The sequence below is a fragment of the Haplochromis burtoni genome, unplaced genomic scaffold (assembly GCF_018398535.1).
Source record: "Haplochromis burtoni strain Fernald_Lab_line unplaced genomic scaffold, NCSU_Asbu1 Contig_28, whole genome shotgun sequence".
Classification (NCBI taxonomy): domain Eukaryota; kingdom Metazoa; phylum Chordata; class Actinopteri; order Cichliformes; family Cichlidae; genus Haplochromis; species Haplochromis burtoni.
The window spans coordinates 1,701,151-1,728,950 of NW_024582389.1; the positions used below are offsets into that span (position 1 = coordinate 1,701,151).

Below are 27,800 nucleotides of genomic sequence, written 5' to 3' on the forward strand. Positions count from 1 at the left end.
CCACAACTGAGTCCTGTTATAGTGGCTTTATTCAGTCAAGTAGCCACACTAACTGCAGCACAGTTTCATACTATAAATGCCATCGTAATGGTTAATAAAGAATATATTTGACATGAAATATATTTAACCCATGACCAATACTATGACAGTACAGTATAAAACTGTGAACTTTAATTTGACACGCACACTAATCTCCACATTGAACAGCATACAGCAGGGTACACTGATCATGTAAAAAAGCAAGTGCTGCAACCATTATGTCAGTTTCACTGAAGTGAGGAAATGTCTGTGTCCATGTTCTCATGTAGGCTTTTGCCTATTCACATATTGAACCGATGAAGCTAATGAAACACACAGGGGATAACAGTGGAAGACATTTGCTGTAACTACTCAGCGTCAGAATCGCTGATCTTTGTGCTTTCACGGCACTCAACGGATCATGAAAAAGGACTAGCCACTATGAAGTCATGATCCCACTGCTCTGTACAGGAAGTGAGGAGAAAAATGGGTTAAAAAAAAAAAACGCAATAAACCAATGTACAGATTCACAGCATCACTGATTAAGTCCATTTTTTATCTTCACTTCTAAAGATGTAAATTGTGACCGGTATTTGTTTTAACTTTGTAAATCCTGACATTCGTTTTCTTTGCTGCCCAGTCACTAAGTAATCATCCTCAGTATGAACATTTGACCAATCAAAAGATATCGTAACCACTTCCAATCCCTCGTTGGGCTTCTTAAGGCATGTAAGAAGTCTCTGAAGGTTAGATGCACTGTCAGTTTAGCTTAGCGTCCCATGGTTGGCATTGTGACAGCCGGGCTTGTCAGAGTGGCATCCTCAGCCTTCCACTGCGACGTAATAGTCTTGATCTGAGTGTAGAATTGGATGCCCTAGTGGTAAAGTGATAACAGATATGTCAGTGAGCTATCTAGCACATGACAAAGTGTCTGCATTGTGCTCTTTCAATACTTCAGTGGAGGGAACAGCAATGATCTGAGGGGATAATAAACTACTTCTGCTACATACCTGCTTGCCATAGAAGTTGGTATCTCCCCTGAATGAACCTCTGGAGCCAGTGAAGGAGAACATGGGGAGTGGGACGGGGATGGGCACATTCACACCAATCTATAAAAACGCATGTGTGGATTATGAAAACACAAATCTATTGCAGGCTAGAAATACAACAATGATCAAAGCATAATTTGTTTAATTTGGCCAGCTTACAAAGGGAGTAAGGCCTGGTGTTTAAAATCCAAGATCAACATACAGTTTCAATAAAAACAGACCCGTGAATATACATTTAAGGAGCCTATCAGCACCACTGGACCAGCATTCAATTATCAGCCAGTCCAAAAATGAACTACAACTTGGCTCCTGCTGCACTAATCCACACATTTGGGATTCGTCCATGTTTTAATGCATTGGCAGGTAATATATGACATAGTTTCAGCTGGCAGTGTAAAACCAGCTTCACTCCAATAAAAACATTCCCACTTCACATGTCTGCTTTACTTTTTCAGAAATAAAGCGCCTCCCACGCAAACCCGCTTACTCATCCAAGGCTCAAACAGGTGACTCACCGTGGCCTGAAATACCACAAAGGTGGCCGGTTAACACGCTTGTTTGAAACTATATCTTCAGCAAACAAAGAGCTTCATGTTTTAAAGTCTCCCACCTGGCCGACGTCCACCTCGTGTGTGTATTTGCGAGCTGTGGCTCCATTGGTGGTAAAGATGGCCGTGCCGTTACCGTAAGGGTTTCGGTTGATTAAAGAAATGGCTTCGTCCAGGCTGTCGGCCTCCAGGACAACAAGGACCGGTCCAAAGATCTCTTCTTTGTAACATTTCATGTTGGGCTGAAAAGAACAGCAGAGGGAAAACGATCAGGACTTCAAACTCTACAAAGGAATTCTTAACAGAACAAAGCACGAGCAGGTTTGTGTCGGGGAAGAAAGGTGAAAAACTGCTTTAAATGCATTTCACAGCACTTACAGCTACTTTCTATTTTAAGGTCAGCTTTGTGTGACACTCAACACTTATAACCAGAAACCAGAACGGATCGGGGGGGACTCTCATGCTGAGAGGGCTGCTTGTTGAAGATTCAAACTTTCAGGCTTACGAATAAAAGCATTTTTAAATCTACTTTTAAAGCCAAAAATCTGAATTTTCACTGAGGTCTGTTCTAAAGATGTGCTCAGCAGGAGGGGAAAATCAAAATCTGTGGTCACATTCAAGGAGATGAGGACTGGTTTTGTTTCATTTCCAACAACCCTAATCAAAGACACTGAACTGATTGAAGCGATCATTTATTTTTGCCTCACATAATTACAGCACCTACCAAAAACAAAAAAAAGTTATTACATTAAAACATTCTAGACAGTTTAGTTTAACATTACTATAATAGCATCTGACCCAAATTAAAAGTTCTCAGCTCACCATAACACCAGCTAAGATGGTAGGTCCTACAAAGTTTCCATTTTCATATCCTTTGACTTTAACATTTCTCCCGTCCAGCAGCAGCTTGGCACCTTCATCAACCCCACTCTGGATCAGAGACTCTACCCTGGCTTTGGCTTCTGGGGTGATCAAGGGACCCACATCTGCCCCAGGCTGATCACCTAAAACACACATTTTGACGTGTAAGAAAAACGGCAGTATGCATGCCAACTGACGTAATTAATTAATTAATTTATTTTTCATGGTGATACGGTTACACAACAAGTTACCTGAGTTTACGCGCAGCGATTTAGAGCGCTGCACCAGCTCTGGGAGCCATTCACGAGACTCCCCAACAAAAATAGCAGTGGAGAGAGCCATGCAGCGCTGGCCAGCTGCTCCAAAAGCAGCGCCCACTAGCTGGTTAATGGTGTTCTCTTTGTTGGCATCAGGCATCACCACACCATGGTTCTTGGCACCCTAAATGCAATATGTAGGACACAAAATCTGTATGATTTCACTCCAAAAGAGTGCAGAACATCAAACAGAGACATAAGAGCGCTAATCACATATGCTACAAATCCCAGTGACTGACAGCAGAGGATTTAATCACTGTCTTGGTAACAGCAACAGGAAATAGACCACTACCCATTTTCATTCATATTAGTAATAACAATTTTTAAAAATAGTCTAAAAAATAAATGAATAAATAAAACTAAGTTCCATCAGGATTTCCCAGACACAGACTTACTATAGATGAGATCTGGCAGGTATGTTTCCCAGCTCAAGACCAACATACCTGCAATCCACCCGACTATTTCTTTATTTTTGCAAATAATTGTTAATTTTTCTTCCCAGATAGCACAACAGACTTACTATTAGGTGCGCTTTTTGCTCTTATTTTGCTGCTCTTGTGTCAGTCAAGGACTTGATTCACAGGCGTCGCTCTACATACTCAAGCGCCACTCAAACCAGCACAAGAAGCTGGTTTGTATCTTGTTACACCAAAGTCACCCAGCTTCAGAGCAGGACAAGGACTACAGCTGCCAGCTGCTGTCCAAAGCAATTAAGAGTTGGACTTCAACCAAGGACAAAGACCTGACTGGAGAGGCAGCTGATTCTTGCCCCATTATTTACTGTCACCATGTGCCATCTAAACACTGCCAGTGTAAGAAGAGCATATTCGGTCTGTGAATACCATGTTGGACTGCACTCTCTTGCCATTCTTTGAGCCCCGCTCGTAGATGTACTCTCCAGCCTGGTTGGAGCCCACAAAACTGATGGCTTTGATGGCCGGGTGGTCACAGATGAAGTTTACCGCTGCACAAACAAGGAAAAAAGTCAATATTTTCTGTTCTTCTGTGTCACACCCTCAGGGCACAATATACGAGCACTGATACGGAGATTCAAATTCTCCTGCTTCAACAATGCCTGTAGATTACTTACAGATATAGGCTGCACAGTTTATGGAAATATCTTATCTACATATTGCCAGAAGGGTATATGATTAATGTTTGACTCATCCTTGGACCTTTCTCTATTGTTTATGACACACACAGACTGTGAGCTCCTCAATGAGCAGGGAATTACGCACTCACCTGCATGCTGTCCGTGGATTATGTTGAGTGTACCATCTGGTGCTCCGGCATCCTGGAGCATTTTGGCCAAAAGCATGGTGCAGCCTGGGACTCGCTCAGAGGGCTTCATCAGGTAGGTGTTGCCGCACACCAACCCGACAGGGAACATCCACAGAGGAATCATGGCGGGGAAGTTGAAAGGGGCGATGCCGGCACACACTCCGATGGGCAGGCGGTAGGTGTAGGTGTCCATGTCCTTGGTGATGGAGGGTAAGGTTTCCCCCAGCATGAGGGATGTAATGCTGCAGGCGTGTTCAACCACCTCTGAGGAATGAGCAAGAAAAGGATTTAGGAAGTCAGCCAATAACAAAGTGCCTAGATAAGCAATCTGAAATAACACATACACAGTTAACTGATGAGTCCATTATTGAAATTTACACATTTGCCTCTTAAGATTAAAAAAAGAAAAGCCTGCCAGCTCCATTTCCCATGAAAAAACTGTAATAAAACTTGTAAGTATTTCAAGCACCATTAGCCCCGGTACTTGCAGCACACCTGCACATGTAGCCTGTCTTTCAGCTGATAATAGAAAAGTTAGCCTGCCAGAATAATTTAGGCACCCTGAAACTGGGATCAACACCAAGAACAAAAAAAGGAAACAAAAAAAAAATTACTTGGCAGCTGCGTGTTGTAATAAACAAAAATTAATTCCTTCGTCTGCAACCGCACACAGCCCTTAATTTCCAAACATGATTCCTGTTGATGCAAGGCTGCCAGAATGAACGAGTGTACCTCAGCAAAGGAAGCTGCATAATTATCTTTAAATAGAGTGCAGCTAAAAGCATAGTGTGAAAAGTGTTTTACAGAAGACAGGAACACACTTTAACATCAGGAGTTATTATTGTACTGCTGCAAAAGCATTGCAGCCTTTTTCTTCTTGGAACTAAAGCCTTATTAAAAGCGGTTAAAGCCTCTAATATGGCCCAACTATTACTACTGTCCACTTTTAAATTAAAGCTCAATGTCCCTTTTTGCATAGAGTGTTGACTGTTGTATAAACTGCTTCACTTGAGGAATTTGATCTTATCTATATCTACAGCAGGACTAATCTAATCAGGACGCCAAAGACTAAAAGGAAGACTAAAAGTCGAGTCAATGCGTTACTTACGCAGTCCTCTAAATACGTCTCCCTCTGCATCAGCCAGAGTTTTGCCCTGTTCCAAAGTGATGATCTTAGCCAGCTCTTTCTGAAATGTTAGAAGAAGAATTTAGAGAGAATTATTTCAACAAAATCAATAAATTATTTTGACATATATGTGACCCATCTCCCTACAATGTTGTCCTTGATGAGCTGTTGGTAGCGCAGGAAGATCTGCTGCCGGCTGAGGATGGAGGTCTCGGACCAGGAGCGAAAGGCTCTGGAGCAGGAGTCCACAGCTGCCAGCATCTCCTCCTGTGTAGCTTTAGGAACACGTCCCACCACTTCATTAGTGGCCTGCAGAACAGGACACGGTCCATAAAGACAATCAGACAAGCAAACTGAGAGCAGGGGAAGTCATTATTTGCATGTGCATCATTTCATTAATATTAATAACAAAAAACATTTATTTTTATCCTTATGCGGTGGAAGTAGATGAATATCTTTTCATGCTACAATCGCTCATCACTGTTTTGCAAGAGGCTAGTATCTGACAAGCTATGCACTAGTCTCGTCTCTTGGAGGATATAAAACATGACGGGTTGTGTAGACTGGGCTCAGATTTCTGTCGTTTTACATATTAGGCAATTAAAATTTGACAAATCAGGACTTATTTATTCCATCCAATATTCACAAGTTACTACAACAAATTTTACACTGTATACTTGCAGCCAGATCGCATTACTCCAGCCTCTGTGCAGGTTGGGCACAGTTCATCTATGAATACTTACAGGGTTGTGGATGTCAAGCCACTCAGACGTGTTGGACTCGACAAACTTGCCATCGATGAACAGCTTGGTGGTGGGCTAGAAGATCAAAGAAGCATATGATTCAATCTGGATGCATCAGTCGCCATCGCATCCATTCATCACCACAACATATGCAGTTATTTTCCAAGGCATTTTGCTCTACTTCACTTTGCATGCACTCAGCTGTGTTACAGGTTCATTTTGAATTGTTTAATTTAAGTTTGCCTCAGACATTTCCAAGCAAAGCTGTACATCTTCCATGCTACATTACCCGTGTTCCAATCCCATTCCTCCTCCTAACTCAAGATAGATTTTTAGTATACAGTGCGTATGCACTGGAAAAGTCAAGGTCTATATCCATTAGCACTGCAGCAGTCGACTGACAGAAAAATAGACAGCTTCAGTTTGAGCAAAAAAAAAAGAAAAAATAACACCGGGAATCTATTAAACTTTAACATATATAAAATGTGCAAGAGTCCTGAGCCACTTTTCTTTATATTTTGCTACCGAAGAGACATATTTATTTATTTATTCATTTTATTGGATTTTTTTTAGAATAGTCTTGAGAAATAGTTCTCCAGGCTTTTTGAAACTCTTACAAAGTTTTTCTTTATACACTGGCTACAGTCCAGTCCTTCCAGAAGAATGTTACACATAACCTGTTACAAAAACACATAATTTGTTCCCACTTCTGTAGTTGAGTCAATGAAAAACTGCTAAAAACTGGCATCAAATAGTATTTTTGTACCTACAAGGTGATTCTTAAAGAGCCATTAGCCCAAAACGTCCCATATCTTGGCATGTTGTGCACTGTTCCCTTGAAAAAATTAGAGGAAACTCAACAACTGAAAGACAAAAGAATAAGTGGCAGGCCTAAACATTATCTACAGCAGTAGATGAACAGTATCTGAAAGTCATGTCCTTAAGAAACAGGAAAAGTACCATCAGGGTTTGTTCCACTATTCAACACTGGAAAGCTTTGGATTGGCAAAAGCTTAATTTTTCAGCATGACAATGATCCCATTTACACTGCCAATGTAGTAAAACTTAGAAAGGTTAGGAAGAAAAAGCCCGCAAACACACACCTACACACAATGGAACACCATCAGTCATGGACTGGCTTCCCCAGAGCCCGGCCTCAGCATTATTGAAGCAGTGTGGGATTGTCTTGACAGAGAACAGAATAAAAGGTAGCCAACATCCAAAGAAGAGCTTTGATGTCGTTCAAGAAGCCTAGAGAACTATTCATGAAGACTACTTAAAGAAATTACAAGAAAGCTGCCTAAGAGAGTTCAGGCTGTGTTAAAGAATAAAGGGGATCAAATATTGACCTCCATGTACACCGAGCCAACCACTCTCCTGAAGTGATATATTGTTAATGATGACTTGCAACACAATGCTCCTTGCTGCAAAATACATTTAAAAGTAATTATAACTTCCCTCTCTGCAGTTTTCCCACTTTGCATTTTCATCTATGGGACTGCATCCTTTAACGGGCCATTTGACATTGATGTCTTAAAAGCTAATATTCAAAGCTGCAGTGCAAACAACTGTAAAAATTGATGTCTCTGACTGGATGTGATGGATATACTTTTGACTGAGATTTCAAACACTAGCCAAAAAAATATTGAAAACATGCACAATAAACATAATCAAAGAAATTAATGTTGTAATGAGCAAAGAAATTGCCTCTTTTGAGGTTTTGGTGGAAGGCTTCGGAATTTAGTCTGACATCCTGTGCTTTCTTAGCCAAGACTCACTTCGAAGTGATAAATAAAATCATTTAGAAATTATGCCAATTCAAAAACTTAACCAAAATACACACACACATATATGTTTTTCCAATAACGCAAATATTACTCTGTTATAAACAAATGTCATGCTGTAACACAATCTGACAAAAGTAAACAAGCATACTCTTCTGACAATCAGAAGAGACGGCCCTTAGCGCATAACACGGCACCACTACTAAGCTATAAAAGGTCCTGAGTGATGGCTCTTACCACTGAGGAGGATGAGTAGCACATACGACCCAGCTGGAGGGGGGCCTGTGAGAAATGACATATCAGACCATTATTTAGAGCTTTTAAATCACTGTCTGTGCAAGGTCTCAAGAGGCACGTCTGAATGATCCACTGACGTATCATATCTGTCCACGTGATGTAAATAAAGCCTGTTGTTAGCTAACCAATCACTTAATATATTGTCATGTACTTGCAAAAAGGAGGAGTGGACTGTGTACAACGTGTGACTTTGCTAGCTAACAGCGCAGGTTGTTAGCCGAGTTTGGTGCATAAACACTGAACCAAACAAACAGTTGTATATTGCACGTTCATTATCTTACTCTACCTTCTTATTTAAAAGGGATCGGAGAATTGCCGCCATTGTGGAGAGTGCAGTGCTTTTTTCCTGCTCCGAAGCCCTTCAACCGACCCAGGAGACGTTGGAGTGCAAAGAGAACTTGAGCTTGAGAAAGGTTCCAGAGGGCAGAGCGGTGAATACGAAGCTGCGCTTTTCGCCGATCTACAACCTGTCCCTGGTGTGGATGTGAACCAGGAGAACCTATGCGGATAAGGTGTGGATCAACGAAAACTGCGCGCGCAACCATTCGTCGATTCCTTTCAGTGTGGGCGGGATATACGTAACTTAAAAGCCAATCGTTCTGCGCGGTATACCAGCCACCCTAAATGACGAGACACTGATTGGCTGTGGCGAGGAAAACAAAGCCATAGCAGTTGAGTCGTCGCTGACACTTGATTGATCCTGGAAAAAACAGGATAAGGAAAAAACTGTTTTCAAACTTCTGTGTTAAAGATGTCCCTTGCCGTAAATACAAGGCCCGGTACTTTCTTAGGACAAAATAAAAATAAAAGTGATTTTATAAAAACGTTTCGAAGTAAACGCTTATTAACGCCTAATGCCAGGTAACAGTTTCCATGGCAACATGCTTAGAGGCAACATGGAGTTCCTACAGTGGGATTGTCATGATGTTGCGAGATGGATTGAGTCTTTAGGATTTCCGCAATATAAAGTAAGTTAAACCTGACCTGACCTTAGGTGACAACATTGACAAAGTGAAAAAAGAAGCTAGTTAGCCTCCATTGAATCAGTTCACTCCTTAAACTTCTCACTTTATTACGTCTTTCTGTCGCAGGCATGTTTCACGGACAACCTCATAAGTGGAAGAAAGCTTATTTACGTGAATTGCATCTACTTGCCAAGACTGGGAGTCACAGATTTTAAACACATGCAGGTATTAAAAAGAGGCATTAGTTCTAGTTGTTGGCTAGAACTTGCCAAGTAAGTAATATGAGATGCTAAATAAGCAACACCATTTTTATCACCTTGCCCTATTTAGATATAAAAAATTTGATGTATGGCTTAATAGAGTCAGGTTATGCATTTAAAAACACAAAGGGTTGGTGACACATCACTTAAAGGGGATCTGTCATGCTAAGTTAACGCTCCATAATTTTATTGTTAGATTCTTCGAAAGCATTCGCGGATTACGCAAATTCGTATTTATCTTATACTGCGTATTAGTACAGTCTTTAAGGTCACTCTCTCTCTGAAACAGCCATCTTTCTTCTGTTTTTTTTTTTTTTTTTTTTTTTTAATGACTCAGAAACAGCAGTATGCGACATTACGTGATGGCAGAGCTTCAGTTCATCCTTTGTCATTTTTTTTTTAATAAATAGGACAGGGGGAATGAATGAGAGAAAGAGGGGGAGAGAAAGAAAGAAAACCAAAGGGGAGAAGAGACGGTGAGAAGGGGGGGGGAAAAAACAACTCCTGGGTCACCTGTATGGAGAAAAAAAACAAACAAACAAAAAAAACAAACAGAGGAGACAGCAAACAACAAAGAGCAACATAATAATAGAGAAAACAAAGCACCATCACAATAAACTAGCTAGTCATAGATATCAATAGTTACTAAATAATAAACGATATTGTGCAGCACGCAAGATAGACAGCGCACAGTGTGCTTTGAGGCAGCAGCCAAGAAAGCTTTAGTCCGCGTCTGTGAATACCCATGTGTACACCTGTGTGCATACCTGTGTGGATCAGCATGCTTGCATTCCAAAGGTTTCTCCATGTAATGATCTGCTAGGGAGTGTGGGGGGGCCACAGCCCCGTCCTCCAGGGTGTGAAGCGGGTATGGAGGAGATCAAAAACTCCAGACATCCAGAGGTCCCCAGAACACAAGAGACCACGGAAGACCAACAGAGGGGCAGCCGCGCCACTGTTCCAGTAAGAGCTGAGGAGAGTCCCAGATGAGGGCTCGCCCAGCAGCCGCGGAGCAGAAGCCAGGGGGAGTTGCAGTGACGCGCCCGTGAGCTCCGCCGGCCCCCAGCTGTGCCTGAGTGACCGAGCCCCAGGCCGAGAGGCCGGGGGCACCCCACCTCCAAAGGGGGCCCGAGCGAGCCCCAGGCCCCGACAAGCGGCCGCCAAGGAGTGAGCCGGTGTGTACCCGGACGCCCACCCCCAGACACAAAGAACCACCAGCACACCAGCCATCTTTCTTCTGAATGGCTGGCACTTGTAAACAAATCGTATGAGCAGCAGGTGGGTAGGGCTGCCTAGCTCGGAAGCCAGATCTGTTTGCCTAAGACTTAAATTTCAGTTTTCTGTTATCCTATTCTGATAATCCCATGGGAATTGTAGCCTCAGTTTCCTGGTCCTAGCTGACAGGAGTGGCACCTGGTGCGGTCTTCTGCTGCTGTAACCAGTCTGCTTCAAGGTTCAACATGGTGTGCATTTAGAGATGCTCTTCTGCAGCCTATTGTAATGAGTTTGGTATTACTGTTACCTTCATAGCTTCATAGTAGTAGATCGTGGCTCAAGAGTTGGGAGTTCGCCTTGTAATCGGAAGGTTGCCGGTTCGAGCCCCGGCTTGGACAGTCTCGGTCGTTGTGTCCTTGGGCAAGACACTTCACCCGTTGCCTACTGGTGGTGGTCAGAGGGCCCGGTGGCGCCAGTGTCCGGCAGCCTCGCCTCTGTCAGTGCGCCCCAGGGTGGCTGTGGCTACAATGTAGCTTGCCATCACCAGTGTGTGAATGTGTGTGTGAATGGGTGGATGACTGGATATGTAAAGCGCTTTGGGGTCCTTAGGGACTAGTAAAGCGCTATATAAATACAGGCCATTTACCATTTACCATAGTAGCCTGGCCCTTCTCCTCTGACTTCTTATATCAGCAAAACATTTTCGTCCATATTTTCTCTTTTTTGAACCATTCTCTGGTTGTCCAGGAAAAAACCCATTAGATCAGCAGTTTCTGAAAAAGTTAAACCAACCTCTTCTGGCACCAACAACTTCTGCAGGTCATCTTTACCATGTCTATATGCCTAAAATGCATTAAATTGCTGCCACTTAATTGGCTGATTGATTGAGTGTAGATAGTATCAAAGATTGAGACAGCTTCTGAGTCTAAAAAGTGAACTATTTAATGCAATTAATCTTATATATTTTAATGACCAGCAAATGACCAGTAAAAGGGGGCAGCTTCAAAAAAGGTTTTAGTTGTATAGAAGTCTATGGGAAAATAGAATGTAGCAGTTCTTTCCTGATGAGTTTTAGGACTCAGTCCCTTGTTTCAGATCATTTTGAATAAACCATGACATCCAGTTTGTAAAAAAAGATTCTGTGTAAAAGTAAGAAAGGAGGATTTTCGAGGAAGTTGCCTGACAAATTGTCAGTGATAAGTTGGTTTCTCAGTCAAACAAATCCCTCTCCAGTCACAGCTGGCTTCAAAACACCAACATGATGAGGCTGAAAATGTTCTAGTTGACATCACAGTGACTGCATCCATCTTTCCTATCATCTAAGGCCTCGGATGGCCATACTGAGAACATCCTGTCCCACTGCCATTGTACAGAGCCAAGAGCAGAAAAAGTCTAGAGCACTCTAAAGGTTCATAGGGATTACTCATACATATATTATCCCCTTTATAAAGGTCAAAACATGGGTAAAGGTGTAATTGATCCCCCTTAAGATGTGGTGGGAGGTTATAAAGGCGTTATATCTTTCTTTGACGATATAACACATAAAAAGCCAGAAAACAGTGTTAAAAATAACTGTTATAACCACCTTCAGTTGTGTTAGAAGTCTCTGCAGTATGCACTACTACAAGTTGACTGGAAGCACCACAAAATAACAGCACATGTTTGGCTTTCTTTCTTTTTTTTTCTCAGAGCAGCGCGACATCCAATTAAAGCGTGTGCTGTAAACATCACTGCCAGAAAACACACTCAAATCAGCTCTATCCAATATAGGCTGTTTACAGTTACAGTGACTGTTTTTTCTAATCTGTATTTCTGGGGTCATAACTAAATTGGCTAAATGTGCCATTCAACTCTGCTAAACTCCCAGGAAGCATAAACTGTGGTATGAGTGGTATGGAGAAAAACAGTCTCAGCAAAGAAGCGTGTACACGCTGTTAAGTCATAATTATTTTTTGGTTTAACCTGTAAGTCATTTGATACATCAGTTTTTATGAGTGTAACCCTGTAACCTTTCTCCCTGTTATACAAGATTCTCCTCTCCCTCTCAGTGGGACGACTTTATTAAATAAGGTTAGATAATGTAAACATTAAGCGTGCTTTCTTAAATCCCGCTGTGTACCCCGCAGGTCATCTCTGCATGCGTGCGTGAGCTGCTGGGGATCACAGAGACCCTGTGGAGTCGCAGCATCACTGACCCTCCACGGGACACCGTGAGCCTGTTTTTGGAGAAAAAGAGCCGGAGCGGCGAGCGAGCAGACAGCCTCACATACCAGCGGTTCCTGAGGGACATGCACCGGTGAAAGAAAGAAAGAAAAGCAAAGCAGGAAAGTCTGAATCACAACAGTAAAGGAACGCATCACAAAAAGCCTAAGACATGTCAGTGTCATTTCATATCACCAACTGTGAGCTCATGATGCAAGCTTGACATTAACACTTCCCACCAGCAAAATGCTAACATGTTCTTGATGTGGCTGGTTTAAAAAAAAAATCATGCTCACAAGGATGCATTGATTCTGCAAATCTTTTGAGACAATAAAGTCATAGTGTGACATGTTTTCATACATGTACAGTTCGTGCACAAACACACATGTGGTCCAAAAAGCTCATGCCCTTCCAGTTCTGGATAACAGTGAATGCTTAAACCACTTAAGCTATTCATATTGATCTCAAGTGGGTGTGTTGTAACTGGATGGAGTTATTGATCTAGAGTAGAGATCCTCAGGGTAATTCTTTTGGATGACAACAAACACCTATTTCAAAGTGCTGTAAGGCCCTGGGGTGGTATAGGTCATTGTTCTTACAGGAGCAAAAAAACCAGAAAGTCCAAGAAAACTACAGTGCTGCTGCACTTGAATACACTTGTGCACATATAGGCTACTTTGCCAACTTGCACAAAAGGCCATAGGATCATTGCATCAGATAGGGATGGGTCCAGCGCCAAGCAGACCCACGGGGGAGCCGGGCCTTTCTCTTTCAGCCAACTCAACACTTTCTTGCCAATAATCTATGTAATACATGCAGCATTGTTCAGCTATAGCCTATTTTTGGCGTTCACCCACTAGAAGCACCTGCAGCAGCAGAGGTTTGATCCAAGAGAATGGATGGATTTTTCAATACCAGTCTTGCTTAAGCCTACGGGCTGCTTGTTGTTGCCTGGCTTTCTTAGCCTTCATGTCCTGCATGTCTGAATCTGCATCAGCATCTCAGCCCCATATTTTTTTCTTCTTCATTTAATCAAATTGAATTCTTAGAGAATATCATAAGCTCAATCTACTCAACGTTCGTGCAGCAGAGTTCAGTCTCCATGAATAAATGATGATGCCTGCCTGTGAGATAGGCTGGGAGGCACTGCATCTGTCTGTGCACACAAATGGTCTCTGTGCAGCTCAGAGCGCACCGATTACCATTCCGAGCACAACACCTCTGGTCAGAAATGGAGCCGGGTCGGTGGTTGACAGTAGTCCGGGGGCAGTAAGGAGGGGAAGGGGAAGGGGAGGGGATATATTACGGCAGCAACCCTTCAGTCAATCTGGATTAACTCACACTGAACCCTGCGTCGCCAGCGAAAGCCCGTGAAAGCGATACGAACATCTGGCCGGATTGAGCACAGTAGCGGCAGCAGCAGCGGAAACAGCAGTCGCTCACAGCGCTGCTGTAGATGTTAAAGCTGCCCGTCGCTACAAAGCTACAGAGGCGTTTTCTCTTCTGGAGCTGCATCCAGGCGGATGCGCAGTAGAGACGATCCCTATACAGCTGCAGCTTCAGAGCCACGCCGGGACCCTTCAGCTTGTGTGTGGGTTTTTTCCTGTTTGTTTGGGGGGTTGCCTGTTGTCTAGTCCTTTTTTTCGATAGGGGGAATTAGAGTAACATTTTACCGCTCACACAGGATCGCAAAGGAGCCGTCCTTTATCTGCTGGTTATGGATTTCTTGAAGGGCATCGCTGGTTTCGCAGGCCGTCACATGCTGTAGGAACCAAGACGCGTGTTTCGGGACACCTGAATTATCTCCAGGCAGCACATTTCTTTTTTAAGGCACGCCACTCTCGGTATGCCGCCAGCCCCCTTGGGAGGAAATAAGCTCAAACCCACCCTCCTGTGACTTGGCTCCATGTTTCAGCTACAAGGTAAAATAATAAAAATCAGTATTTTACAGGCTGCCTTTGGTGTGAATTGGAGCGTGTGAACTCTTTTGCGGAGTCTGTCTTTCAAGAAGCGAAATATTGACTTGAAGTAGTTCTCTTAGGACCCGTCTGAATGCGCTCAGATTTTCCCTTGTGACATGGGTTGTGGCTGTAACCCCACCAGCCCAGGACCTGTACCGCAAGGTCAAAAAAAATCTCACACGCCAATTTAATTTATTTTTAGTATCCATTTGTATGTGTTTGGTGCTGCTTTTTCCCTCCCCCCTGATATAGGTGAAACTGAGAATAATGGCCGTGGTGGCTGTGATTCATGTGCAGGAAAAGGCTGATTTATTGCATGTGTTTTGTGTTTTCTTGTGTGTTTTAGAGAGATTTGTCTCTGGTGTGTTCTGGTCAAACCCATAACTGATATGCAAATTCCTCATCAGTAATTAAGCTGTGATGAAGTCTAAATGAGCCTAAACTGATAACAGGATCGTAAGTCTGTGGGATGAGGAGGAGGTGGTATGGGGTAAATGGTCCTAGTGATTTTTTTTATTTTATAAAGGATGAGGTATAATGGTCCTGTCTGAGGAGTGTTAGTTATCACGTATCTTATTATTCATGAGTGCCCGAGGCATGATTGTAACTGCTACACCAGTGAAACAAGGCCCACGCCTCATTTTGCTGCTTCTATTTGCTCTCTGTGCTCTGTGAATGCACTCAAATGTTGGTGCTTATGTGCTGCTTCCTTTCACTAACGGAGGAGGAGTGATGTGTGGCTCCTCAGCACCCGGGCTTTTCTGCAGACCAGCTCCACACTCGCTGACCCAAATTTGTCTCCCCACAAATTAGGTTTTGTGTAGCTTTTTTCCCCCACTGGAGAAGTGCTTGCATCCAGATCTGAAACTGAGATATGGCTCACACAAACTTGCACACCTGCTTCACATGTGTAGTATGTGAGAGATGCCTTATGGTTACACAACTTAATAAGGTAAAGGAGATTTATGCATTATTAAGCTTTTTTTTTTTTAAAAAAAGACAATTTGGCTAGTGCTGCTACATGAGGTAGAAATCCAGTATCCTGGGGGTCTTTGAAAGAAGGAAAATGAGTCAGAAGGTGCGGAGATCTCATTATGGCTGATGGCTGCCCCCCTTCCCCTCACACACATGTAAATGATAACATGAGGGAGTCGTGCTGTCACCAATAGAAGTGTTTTTGCACTTCCTTTACCCGAAATTCACTTTGGAACTGACAGATGTGAGTATCTGCACACCTGCTGGTATGTATCATGTAGAATATTCAACTTGAGGAGGCCACATTGATATTCAGACTTAGTGTTTGAGGATTCTGTGTTCCCTTTCTACCAGAAGACAATCCCAGGTCATAAGCCCATCACTTCAGGGCACGTCGCAACGGTGCAAGAATTAAGATCACAAATCGGTGATCAGAATTTAAAATCTGTCACCTGCTTCAGTGAAATGCTCAAAGAAGAATATGCAAAGTGCTTATACGCCCCCGGTCACGAGGTGTCTAGTGTATCAAGGTGAATTTCTTGTGATGAAGGGGGAAAAATTACAAGAAGGCGATGTAAATGCTGATGAACTGCACTTCTGTTGATGCAGCTGGGTCTGCTTAGTATGCCGTCCGTCTGGCACGCATGTGGATGGGTAGACATGCACTCACGGGCTGAGAAATCATTTAATCTGCATCAGATTTCCCCATCAAGTCATTTTGGCTTTTATTACGTGCAAGACTGGGAGAAAAAATCCAATTCAATCCAGAATTAGCTGAGTGCACAATCTCCTCATCATAAATGCTACAGTGGGTCTGCTCTGGCCTTCGAGCAAAAGAGTTGTCAAGGTCCTTTTCCTTCGGAGAGGACTCTTTGTTCTAAATAATATTAGGTTATCTGAAGAAGAAAAAAAAATCAGCCACTGATTACATCTCACCCTAAAACTGACGTTTGCGGTGTTGCCATGGCATCAAGGCTGTCACCCAAAGAGCTATCACGTTCTAACATTTGCAGACTCTGTAAGAAAAAAAAGAAAAACGAAAGGAAGCCAGGGTGTCACAGCACATGGCCACATTCACATGTGTTAGTGAGTTGGATGGTGCTTCACAGCATCGATGTTTGGTCTGCTGCTCTTACCTACACAAGCGTTTACCCGACAACATAGAATTTCTACCAGCTCAGTCAAAATATGATCCACTTCAGCAGATGCTGCGGCTCCATTTGCTCTCATAAAAGCAGGCAGGATGAGGAGCTGTTTCACTGTTTTGTCGATACCGTTTTACCGTCACATTGCAGCATCAGTTTACCTCCTTGACACAACACAGCTTATATATATACATATATTTTTGGCAGTGTAGCAAATGTCCGGCCTCTCCACCCTCCACCACCTCCCACCGGCCAACTCAGGTGAGACGCAAACCGAGATGCCACCGCCGCCGTTGCTGTTGTGCCGACCTGCGTGGAGACGCTGGCAGACTTCATCTCATTATCTTCCCCTCCTCGCAGGGATGCTTTCCCTGATTTCCTGCCCAGACGCGGATTGCAGAGGCTTTCTCACATGAGCTCCAGCATAAGTTAGACCATCTGAAAACATATCCCCCATGACCTCACCGGCCGGATTGGCATGCAGCATGCTGCATAAGGTTTTTCTTGGCCAATGCCACCCCAGGGAGGCTATAGATACCCTCTCCTACTGGTAACTGCTACTGCTGCTGCTGCTGCACATGAATGTGTCTCTGTAGCTGGGGATGAGGAAGGGGGGTTGTTGTGTAGTGATCTGGCTCTATTAGGCACAAATCCCCACCCACTGGTGTGTGTGCTTATGTGTGGGAGTGTGCTGTCAGTCTGTTCTTTTCTCCGAGGGTGAAAAGACCTGCTCAGAGGTAGTAAACGAACACTTGATTGACTAAGAAGGAGATTATGGTTAATGCATCACTAGATTATCTGTTTTCTTGTTTATTTGTGGCCCTCCCAAGTCGCTCCACTATAATGAACAGGCCGACCTAGTGGATAATGATTTTCTGTGAGGTTTTGGGGGGGAGGTTGACATTTGAAGATGAAGTGTGTGATTGATGAATACATTGATTGATCATCTACTTATTTGTTCATGTACCTGATGAGTGCAACCTGTTATGCAAATCTCTGTGGAAGACCAGTAATTAAATGCAAATTGAGGAGACAGTAAGAGATATTTCCTGGCCCATCTAAGCAGCGAGCGGCTGTCCTTTTGTCCTCACAGAACAAATTTTGTAGAGATTACTGTTGCAACCATTCTCTTCACGTTTGGCTGAGTTTTCAGCCATGAAAAAAAAAATAGAAAGAAGAAGCCTCATCTCCACAGAGTGAATCAATATCGTGTCTTCAGCGCCATTCGAGTCTGGAAGTAGCAGGTCCTCTCTGCCTCATTGCACAACCAGAGGCCGTACCATTCAGAGTCAGAGCAGAAGGTGGTTGGCACACCAACGTGAACACACTTAGGCAGGCTGTCCTCTCACGCTTGTGCGCGCACATAAAAAGTCGATAGTTTGCACGCATACTTGGAAAGCACTACACACGGCTTTGCAGCACTGCTTCACGGTGAAGTCATCTGCTCTCTTTAAAGAGAGTCATGACAACATTAAATAATGATCCCACGGTCCATTTCTCGCCAGCTCAGATCGGTGCACCGCGGCTCCCCGCACACATCTTGTGGGATTTGGTAATGTTGTCCCGTGTAAAAATGGGTCAGAAAAAGACATTTATTCTCCGCTGCTTCATCAGCAGCGTTCATGAAAATGTCATACCCAGCGTGCTCTCTCTCTCTCTCTGTCTCCAACAATATCATTCCTCCCCTTCCTATTATGGCCCATTTTAAAAGGAATGGTTCCTGCCTCCTCGTTAGGGCTGTAATACGTTTTACCCAGCTGTCAGCGAATGGCACCGCATGCCCTCGCATGGCAGGGTATCACACCTGTCCTGTCTGCTGTTTTCTTTACTCTATGATATTTTCTTCATTCTCACTCTATCAAGGTTATTACACCGGGAGTTGTGTGTCACCGCTCCAGTGCAACAGAATCTTTTGAAACATGAAGGCACTCAGTTGACAGGCCTCTCTGCTAAGGCTGGATTTTTTTTAACTGTTTTTTTTTCTTCTGCACACTCTTAGAGTCCCAACACGGACAATAGAGGCATTACCGGCAAACCACAGGAAGCTGTAATCATAAATCAGCCGTTCTCGTCTGTATTTAAAGGTCGGCCTTTGGATTTTCACCCAGGTTGTGGGATTGGATCTCCTGTTCTCTGTGTTTGATTTGATTGGTGTCCTTTTCTGTGTGCTGTAATTGGACACCCAGAGGGCTGAATATTGCATGTTCAACCAAAAAAAGGAGAAAGAAAAAGAGTAAATATAATCTCGACTTCTGTCACTCTTGCTCTGGTACATCTGATCTCCAAAGTCTTACTTTTATGAGATGCTATATCCCTGACAATGTCTCAGGATGCATCAAATGGATCCCTCCTTATTCCCCCCACATCTCAGCTGTGTCATAAGTAAGAGCAGCATCAGGGAGAGAAGAGAGAAAATCAATAACAAGGCATAGCACATCTTCGCTGAGGCACAGGGCCCAATCATCCCTTCCTATTGGCGATATGATCCTGGGAGATATCAGGATAATTCTGATGAGACCCTGGACTGCCAGTCTAGACTTTCATCCTTCTGTACACAAACATAAAAGGACTGGCATGATCATATATTAAAAAAAAGTATGATCAGAGGAGTAGGGGCTTAGAAGGAGAGCTGTCACAAAAACCTTACAAGACTACCAGGGATGTTTCACTCTCAAGTCGGCAGGTGACTAATTAGTTTCATGTCTAATGGTGCAGCATTTATTGTTTGTTCAGGCATCGATTTGCTTAGCTTCTTGCTCAGACTTTGCGCTATAAAAACGAGAGCTGTGAGCTGACAGTAATAGTGTTTGCAGCCTAGTGGAAAATCTTTAACTTTGCAGAGCAGAATTGCCCATTTTTCTTTCCTTTTTTAAATGTGACTTTGCCCAGCTTGAATTATAGATCTCAGGGTTTGCACTTGTTGCCATTTTCACAAACAGCTTGATCATCTCTGTCTCTCATTCGTTTATTTTTTAGGCGCATCAACCTGATGACAAGCCAAATGGAGTCTCTCCTGGTGTATCTGATCATCCTCGGTGTGGCTGTGAAGGCCCACAAAGTTCAAATCTGTCCCAAACGCTGCGTCTGCCAGGTGCTTAACCCTAATTTGGCCACACTGTGTGACAAAAAGGGGCTTCTGTTTGTGCCCCCTAACATTGACAGGCACACGGTGGAGATGCGTCTTGGGGATAACTTTGTAACCAGCATCAAACGCAAAGACTTTGCAAACATGACCAAGCTGGTGGATCTGACTCTGTCTCGGAACACTATTGGCTCCATCGCGCCTCACGCGTTCAGAGATCTGGAGAACCTACGAGCTCTTCACCTCGACAGCAACCGGCTTACCCGCATCAACAACGACACCTTCAGCGGCATGTCCAAGCTGCACCACCTCATCCTCAACAACAACCAGCTCACCCACATCCAAAGCGGGGCCTTTAATGACCTGACAGCACTGGAGGAGCTGGACCTGTCTTACAACAACTTGGAAAGCGCCCCCTGGGTGGCCATTCAGAGGATGTCCAATCTCCATACGCTCAATTTGGATCACAACATGCTCAGCTACATCCCAGAGGGCACCTTCTCTGGGTTGCAGAAGCTTAAGCGATTGGATGTGACCTCCAACAAGCTCCAGAAGCTTCCTCCTGATCCTATTTTCCAGAGAGCTGGGGTCCTGGCAACATCTGGGAAAATGGGGCCTACATCGTTCGCACTGAGCTTTGGGGGCAACCCACTGAGGTGTAACTGTGAGCTTCTTTGGCTGCGGAGGTTGCAGAGGGAGGATGATCTGGAGACCTGTGCTTCACCGCAACACCTCGCCGGACGCTATTTCTGGACTGTTTCGGAAGAGGAGTTCCTGTGCGAGCCTCCTCTCATCACCAGGTACTCTCAGGTACGTCTTCGAGTTAAGCTGTGGACCGTTAAGACGCAATATTCTGTACTGCTTCACTCTGAGCCACACATCGGATTTTGCCTTAGTTAATCCAAGGTTGCACTATTTGCTGCCTTTGACTGTCACACCAAATATTAGCTTTGTGATTCAGAGAACTCTTACAAGAGTTGTGGGACTCATCTGGGCCACTCAGCTCGCAAATCATAAAAAATAAAGTGCTTGAAAAATGAAATCAAGCTGCAGCACCTGATGGTGTTTTTAGAGGAGTTCTTTGGTCAGATTTTCAGTTTTAATAAAGCTATTTGCAGTTTAGCGATGGAACCGCAGTGCAGCTCTCAATACACAGTGGAAGCTCGGACTGATTCTATCCTTGATTCATGCATCCAAACAAAATTATCTGATCAAATCCTTGCCAAAGAACTACAGATATATCATCTCATTTACATTCAGCAGACCTATTTTGCATAATTGCAGAGAAAATGAACTTATATTTGGACTCAAGCGTATGAACTGCGATGTACTGTCTCATTGATGATCTTCCCGTTATAATAATGCTAATTCAGTAAAATGACAATGATCAATTGCTGATTACATTCACAGGGAATGAGATTGTGAAACGCAACATCATCAGTAACGGCATTAATAATAATATCTAAGCCACACCGTGCAGCACAAAAGTACTTCTGTGTGTAATTTGTGTTTTTCAGTTTTGATCAGGGTCATTATGTAATTGGTGTTAAAAGAAGCTCTCGCTCTGATTGCCTGTTCCTCCCTTTGCCTCAGGAGCTGCGAGCTTTGGAGGGTCAGAGTGTGACTCTGCGCTGCAAGGCTAGGGGCGACCCTGACCCCATTATCCACTGGATTGCACCTGATGGACGCCTTATGTCCAACTCCTCCAGGGCTGTAGTCCACACCGACGGCACGCTGGACATCCTAATCAGCACTGTCAAGGACTCCGGTCTGTTTACACTGCACTGACTGGGCTTTTATGTTGTTGACGGAGCGGAATTAGTTGTTTGCTTGCACATAAGCATGGAAGGCTGTAGTATTTACCTACACCGGGTGATAAAGTTTTGAGTGTGGAGACGTGCCTGTGTGCTGATTCGTGGCAAAGTTCCTGTCACATGCATCTGTTTGCAAAGAAATGTGTTTTGACACTTTTACTTGTTAACAATTAACATTTTAGATACCTGAAATTTTCCAGAAACAGTGTCTAACATCTTGAAACACATTCGTATTCACTATCGCCAGCAGCCGAAGCTAAAGGTCCTTTGTAAGCTCCTTGTGCCGGTGTAAGTACTGTTTCTGCTTTAGCTTTGAAGGAAGTTGGAGTGACGGGACGTGCTGTGTGACTAGTCTAGATGTAAGTGTTGACTGATCAAACACACAAGCAAAACTATCAAAAGCTACTGCCATTATAAGCTCCAGCTGGTGAAACATTTGGCAGGAAACACAGACCTCCCCATGCTAGCCTTTAAAATGGCACGAAAGCTCAGAGAAGTGAACTGATAGTGGACTCCAGGCTGTATTGAGCTTATGTGCAACACAAGATACATGATGTGATTCGGACTCATCAAAGCGAAATGTTAAAAAATCTTCACTAGCAATGTTCATCAGTTTGATACGAGGTGTCGACCACAGTGAAGCTATGTGGACAGAACGTGCAGAGACCGAAACAGGATTAGAAAGAAAAATAAAAGACCACAGCAAGAGGTGATGCTGTATTACCAGCCGCTGGCTGACTATTACATCATTTTAGAGTTTCTGTTAGTGCTGCTTAGGTAAAAAACTTGGAATTTGATATCTAGTTGCTCAGGACTTCCACAGTGGGTACTTATCCCGAGGTAGTCCTTAGAACTGTCCTGATTCAAAGCAGAAGCTTTTCAAGTACAACACTAGAAAGATTAGATATTTTGTATTAATTAGTCCATAAGGGCTGGAAGGCTGAGCTTGTTTTCCTTTGGAGAGAGCTAGGTGATGTTTTTCCAATGTTTCCAGTCTGAAGCCAGAAGTGACCATAAATAAGAGGGGAGGGGGGTGCTAAGTAAAAGCTACTGTTGAAAGAACAGACTGGATGGGTGTTTTGCACAGATCGCATATCTGGTAATTAGTGCTAAGTAACATAAAAATGAAATACCAGAATTTGACTCGCAGAGCACAGACTTCTTGGACGATCTGTTAGTCCAATTAGGCACACAGAAAGCACTTTTATTTGTCAGATATTTGCATTAAGAGTGCAGTGAAAAGCACCAACACCATAAACATCAAGTCTGGTCCAGTTCACTCATTTAAATTGTTTACGGTGAAGCCTCGTAGAGAGCTACTGGCTATATCCGCCTGTCTTGGCAACCATCTGTCCGCACAGACTGACCCCTAAAAATGCACAATTTGAAAACTGCACAGTTGTCATGAATGGGGAAATCAGCTAGAAGGACTGAAACTGTTTTTGTAACCTTTGTTTTTTTTTTTAAATTCAATTTATTTGATGTGTTTTTGCTGGAAATAGTCGCATTTCAGCATGGGAGTTTATCACTGACTAGCCTTTTGGAGTCAGCCTCAGGGGACCATTTGAAAAACTGCAGTTTTTGCCTTGTATCCAAAGAAATTTTCACACAAAGTCAGTAAAAACAAATGGAGTCAAGCATAAATTTGTACAGGATGGAAAGAACAGACAAAAAAGCAGGTGAAAAATAGCCCACTACCTCCATTTCAGTTCATTTCAGTTTATTCTGGTGTTATAATTCACATCAGCAGAGCCGGAGGATCCTCTAAGGTCAGAGTAATGTATAATTCAGAAACACAGAGAGTATGCATGGCTCTGTGCTTTGTTTGTGACCACTCTGATTTGTCTGCACAACCGTTACACCAAGCAGACGAGGAAGTTGTGCAATGATCACAGTGCACAAGAGAATATACAGTACTGTGCAAATGTCTTGAGCCACTCCTCATTTCTTTATATTTGGTTAGGAAAATTGGAAACAGGTGCAGTGACTTAGTGAAGCAAGTGTAATTATATATGGAAATACAGACTATGAGGAACTAATAGAGTTTGTACAATTGTAACAAAGTTGAAAGTCAATGTTTGATATGGTCACCTTTATTCTTCAACACAGCCTGAACTCTCTTAGGTGACTTCTTGTCATTTCTTTAAGTAGTCTTCATGAATAGTTCTCTGGGCTTCTTGAAGGACATTCAAAGCTCTTCTTTGGATGTTTTTTCCCTTTTATTCTGTTCTCTGTCAAGATTATCTCACACTACTTCAGTAATGTTGAGGTCCTTGCTCCAGAGAGGTCAATCCATGACTGATAGTGTTCTATTGTGTGTATTTTTCTGTTTAGCTATGCTTTTACTGCACCGGCTCATGTATGGATCAAAATGTTAGGGTACCTTTCTGCATTTATATATCCACACATGTTTAGAAGATCCACAAAAGTGGCTAAATGCAGAGCCTCCACCATGTTTTAGAGATGTTTTATAGATGGCTGTAGACGGTCACTGTTGTACTTCTCTCCTGACCTCCTCTATATTGTCAAAAATTTGAGCCAAATTTTTCAAATTTGGATTTGGCACTCCATAAGACCTGTTGCCACTGACTTTCAGTCAGGTTCTTGTGTAATTTGGCATACCTCAGACTTTTCTCCCTGTTTCCCTTCCTTAAGAAGGGCTTATTGACAGTCACATTTCCACTGAAGTGTATCAGAAATGGCTTGGACAGTAAATGGATTAGCTGAACATCCAGATGCATCTAACAGGTCTTTGCTGATTTCTTCCTGTTATTTCTTAAGGTTATGACTTTCAGAAACTGTTCATCTTCTGTAGATGTTGTTGTTGCACAATTAAGTATCATCTTTGGCATTTTCTGATAGATTCAACGGAAGAAATTGGAACTAATAATATATATAATTGGTTCTTTGCCAAGCTCTCTATTACACATTTCTGACCCACAGGGCTTATTTGTACATTGTGATGAATTTAAGGCAGGAGAAAGTTAATCTGTTTGGTTTTTGTTTCAGGTTCCTTTACCTGTGTGGCTTCCAACCCAGCCGGAGAGGCCCACAGTGCAGTAAAGCTGGTCATTACCAAACTCCCTCACATCACCAATAACACAGTCGAGGAGCAGGAGCGTGACCCCGGCTCATCAGATATCGCCACAGTGACCAAGACGGGCGCAGAGGCAGGAGGGGTGCCTCTGGGGAATGCAAAGACGAGCCAGGAGAAGAAAGTAGTAATTGCTGAGGCCACCTCGACCTCAGCTCTGGTCAGGTTCAACTTCCACAGGAGTATTCCTGGAATCCGCATGTTTCAGATCCAATATAATGGGACGTACGATGATTCATTGGTATACAGGTGAGCAGATGTGAAGAAGAAAAAGCTCATTTTCTTACTGCCCAACAAAGTTTAAAGCTGAATCTAAGCATATGTATGCGTTCCACGGCCCTTGTTTTACCTTCACGGTGTTCTTTGAATCTCTAAATCACTTTGGATGTTTAGTCATTAAGAAATGGACCTGGCTGTCAACGCGATTATTTGTGGCGTCTATTAATCCTATCAGGAAGATAGACTAATGCGCTGTATCTGACTTCTCATTCTTCGACTCGTAATCTCCCCTTGCTGGAGTGTGTCATTTACGACGTGCAGAAGCTTGATAATGCTTAATCAACAAAATCAAAACAGAATGTCAGCACTAAGCTGCGGACTCATAGGAAGATGAAAGACTAGTCTTCCACAGTTTTTACAAAAAAAGCATCAGAGGCTTCACACATGCCCATCTGAGGAACTGGCGTACACAGGATACTTTCATCTCTGCACCCTTTCACCGCATATTTTGTGCTAATCACTGTGATATGATAGGATCATTTCGCAAGATACCCCACTGCCCCCCACCACCACCCTTTTTTTTTCTCCCTAAATGAACTTCAAAGTCAGTAACACATATGGTGTTTCAGCCGCGGCCACAGAATTAAAGAGACATTAAAGAGTTGTGTCCCGTCCTGTAATCTTGATGTTGTGAACAAACGGGGGATCCGCGTGTCCCCAGCTACCGAAGCAACCTTTTATCTGTAATGATGTTTGAGAGAATAAATCAAATGTCACAAAAGATTACGCCTAGACAGATCGTAAATAGCCCCCTGAGAGATAAATGATTGTCATGTCATTTTTATCCCTACAAAACAATAAGGCTGATAATCTGATTTGCTCTGTCTCCTTTCATTCAGCCTTCTCTAATCTAAAGTATGTCGGAACAGTCACAAAGCCTTTTCTTCTTTTTCTTTTTCTTCTTCTTCTTCTTCTTCTTGTTTTTTTTACAGGATGATACCCCCGACCAGTAAGAGCATCTTAGTAAACAACCTGGCGGCTGGTACGCACTACGACTTGTGCGTGTTGGCCATCTATGACGACCAGGTGACCTCGCTGACCGCCACCAGGGTGATTGGTTGCATCCACTTTACCACTGAGCCGCAGTACCTGAGATGCCATTTCATGCAGTCCCAGTTTCTCGGTGGTACCATTGTGGTTATCATCGGAGGGATTATCGTGGCGTCTGTGCTCGCTTTTATCATCTTCCTCATTGTGCGTTATCGGGTGTGTAACCAAGGGGATACTGATAAGGTCAGTGAGCGACGATTCCTTGCATTTTGTTCTTTTAATCCTTATTAGTTCTGTCTGTATTGAAATGTGTGTCTCATAGATTTGCTTTCATTCCTCTCGCTCTTGCCTTCTCCCTGTCTCCTGTCAGGCGCTAGAGATGGGGGATATTAGGTCACTGAGCAGTGATGGACAGCTACAGGGCTGTGGGATTCCCAAGTCCCTCTCTAAGCAGGTTCTGCGGCCAGAGAAGAATGACAAGGACTGCCTCCGTGTCGCCCTGCCTGCCCCGGAGCCAGCCAAGCAGCGACCGCCTGTCGTGGTGGCATCCACGAAACCGTCTGTCCCTGACTGCACGGTCTCTACCTCAGCTGGAAGTCACAGCTGGCACCCAGCCTCCCCGGGCACTCCGAGACCCAAGCATTCGACCGCTCCGACAAAACCCTCTGAGGCTCGCCGAGCCGAAGCAGATGTCGAGCTCGACAACATGAACCGGAATAACTCGTCGGAAGTGAAAACGGCCCAAGCCATCACTCTCGCTGTACCGGGCCAGCCCACCAAGTTGACTGCCATCCCCAGGGCTCCGCGGCCCCATCAAGTTGCTCGACAATACATGACTGTTCCCGCAGGAGGGGCGAGGGTGAACCGCAGGCACTCGTTCAACGCAGAGTCGTACGCGGAGCGCTGCTACGTGGCCTACCCAAAAACCGGGGCCAGCCTGCGCTCCAAACGCAGCCTGTCAATGAGCGGAGAGCTGCCGCAGCTCGAGAGCACAACAAACATTCGCCGGGCCAGGGACAAGCTCTCGAGGTCTGAGTGGCTTCTGGAGAGCACTTTATGATTTTGAAGTTTTGCTACCTGCGCTCTCTTGGATTGCTGGATTGGATTTGTGGCCCGTGGTGAGCAGACAGGATTTTATGCCATGGGGTTTTTTTGTTTTGTTTTTTGTGTTGTTGTTTTGGAGCTTTTGTGCTCTTTGTTGAAGGACCTGTAGGCTTCTCTCGTATATCTGGGAGAAGGCAGGCGACACAGGGTTTACGGGAAAAGTTTCACATTTGTTTTCTACCTTATAACCTATCAAAGTCTTCTTTATAACAGAGTTTGATCAAACTTTGATGAAAGGCACAACAATGTATAAATCAAACTTCATGTACAAAACAAAACAAAACATGTTTTAGTTGTGTGAGATACTATATATCTCAGTACAACCGTAAGTGTTCATGTGGTATCGAATGCAGTAGCCTGGACAATACTGTATTATAACAGAAGCATCGCACAGGGGATGGGGTTATTATACTTAACAATCTCATTGCCTGTTACTTAAAGTGATACAATCTCTGTAGACTACACGATTCTTGTCTCCAGCTCTGCAGACAGTGACATGTCTTAATTACTTTGGATGTGGTTTTGGAGAGATTACGAATGTGCGTTACATCCCAGAGGTGTAGGAAAAGAATGTAGTAGACTGACAGCCCTCTATCTTTTCATCCCCACCCAGCCCACCCCCAGACACAGCACAATGCAGCATTTCTGTGTGTGTGTGTGTGTGTGTGTGTGTGTGTGTGTGTGTGTGTG

The 27,800-nt window shown here is 43.6% G+C and overlaps 2 protein-coding genes across 4 annotated transcripts; one reads left to right on the forward strand and one right to left on the reverse strand.

The window, feature by feature from the left end:
- Window positions 1-11: 11 nt before the first annotated feature.
- On the reverse strand, window positions 12-8,485 carry LOC102294806 (methylmalonate-semialdehyde dehydrogenase [acylating], mitochondrial). The gene is made up of 12 exons (XM_005917671.3): window positions 8,311-8,485; window positions 7,965-8,009; window positions 5,944-6,018; window positions 5,348-5,509; window positions 5,183-5,261; window positions 4,036-4,338; window positions 3,636-3,757; window positions 2,728-2,917; window positions 2,438-2,619; window positions 1,678-1,857; window positions 1,029-1,127; window positions 12-892 (listed from the first exon to the last, which is right to left on the reverse strand). The coding sequence occupies exons 1-12, from the start codon at window positions 8,344-8,346 to the stop codon at window positions 788-790; spliced, it is 1,578 nt and encodes a 525-aa protein (XP_005917733.1). The 5' UTR covers window positions 8,347-8,485; the 3' UTR covers window positions 12-787.
- A 182-nt stretch (window positions 8,486-8,667) lies between these two features.
- lrfn5b (leucine rich repeat and fibronectin type III domain containing 5b) lies at window positions 8,668-27,753 on the forward strand. Of its 3 annotated transcripts, XM_005917667.3 has the most exons (8): window positions 8,668-8,992; window positions 9,116-9,214; window positions 12,591-12,840; window positions 19,724-20,639; window positions 21,423-21,597; window positions 24,653-24,986; window positions 25,949-26,249; window positions 26,377-27,753. In XM_005917667.3, coding segments are annotated over exons 3-8 (2,418 nt in total). In that variant the 5' UTR covers window positions 8,668-8,992; window positions 9,116-9,214; window positions 12,591-12,838; the 3' UTR covers window positions 27,067-27,753. The 3 variants fall into 3 exon arrangements, with proteins under 3 accessions (XP_005917729.1, XP_005917730.1, XP_014187691.1); XM_005917668.3 differs by lacking the exon at window positions 9,116-9,214; XM_014332205.2 differs by lacking the exons at window positions 8,668-8,992; window positions 9,116-9,214; window positions 12,591-12,840 and adding an exon at window positions 12,871-14,588.
- The last annotated feature ends 47 nt before the right edge of the window (window positions 27,754-27,800 follow it).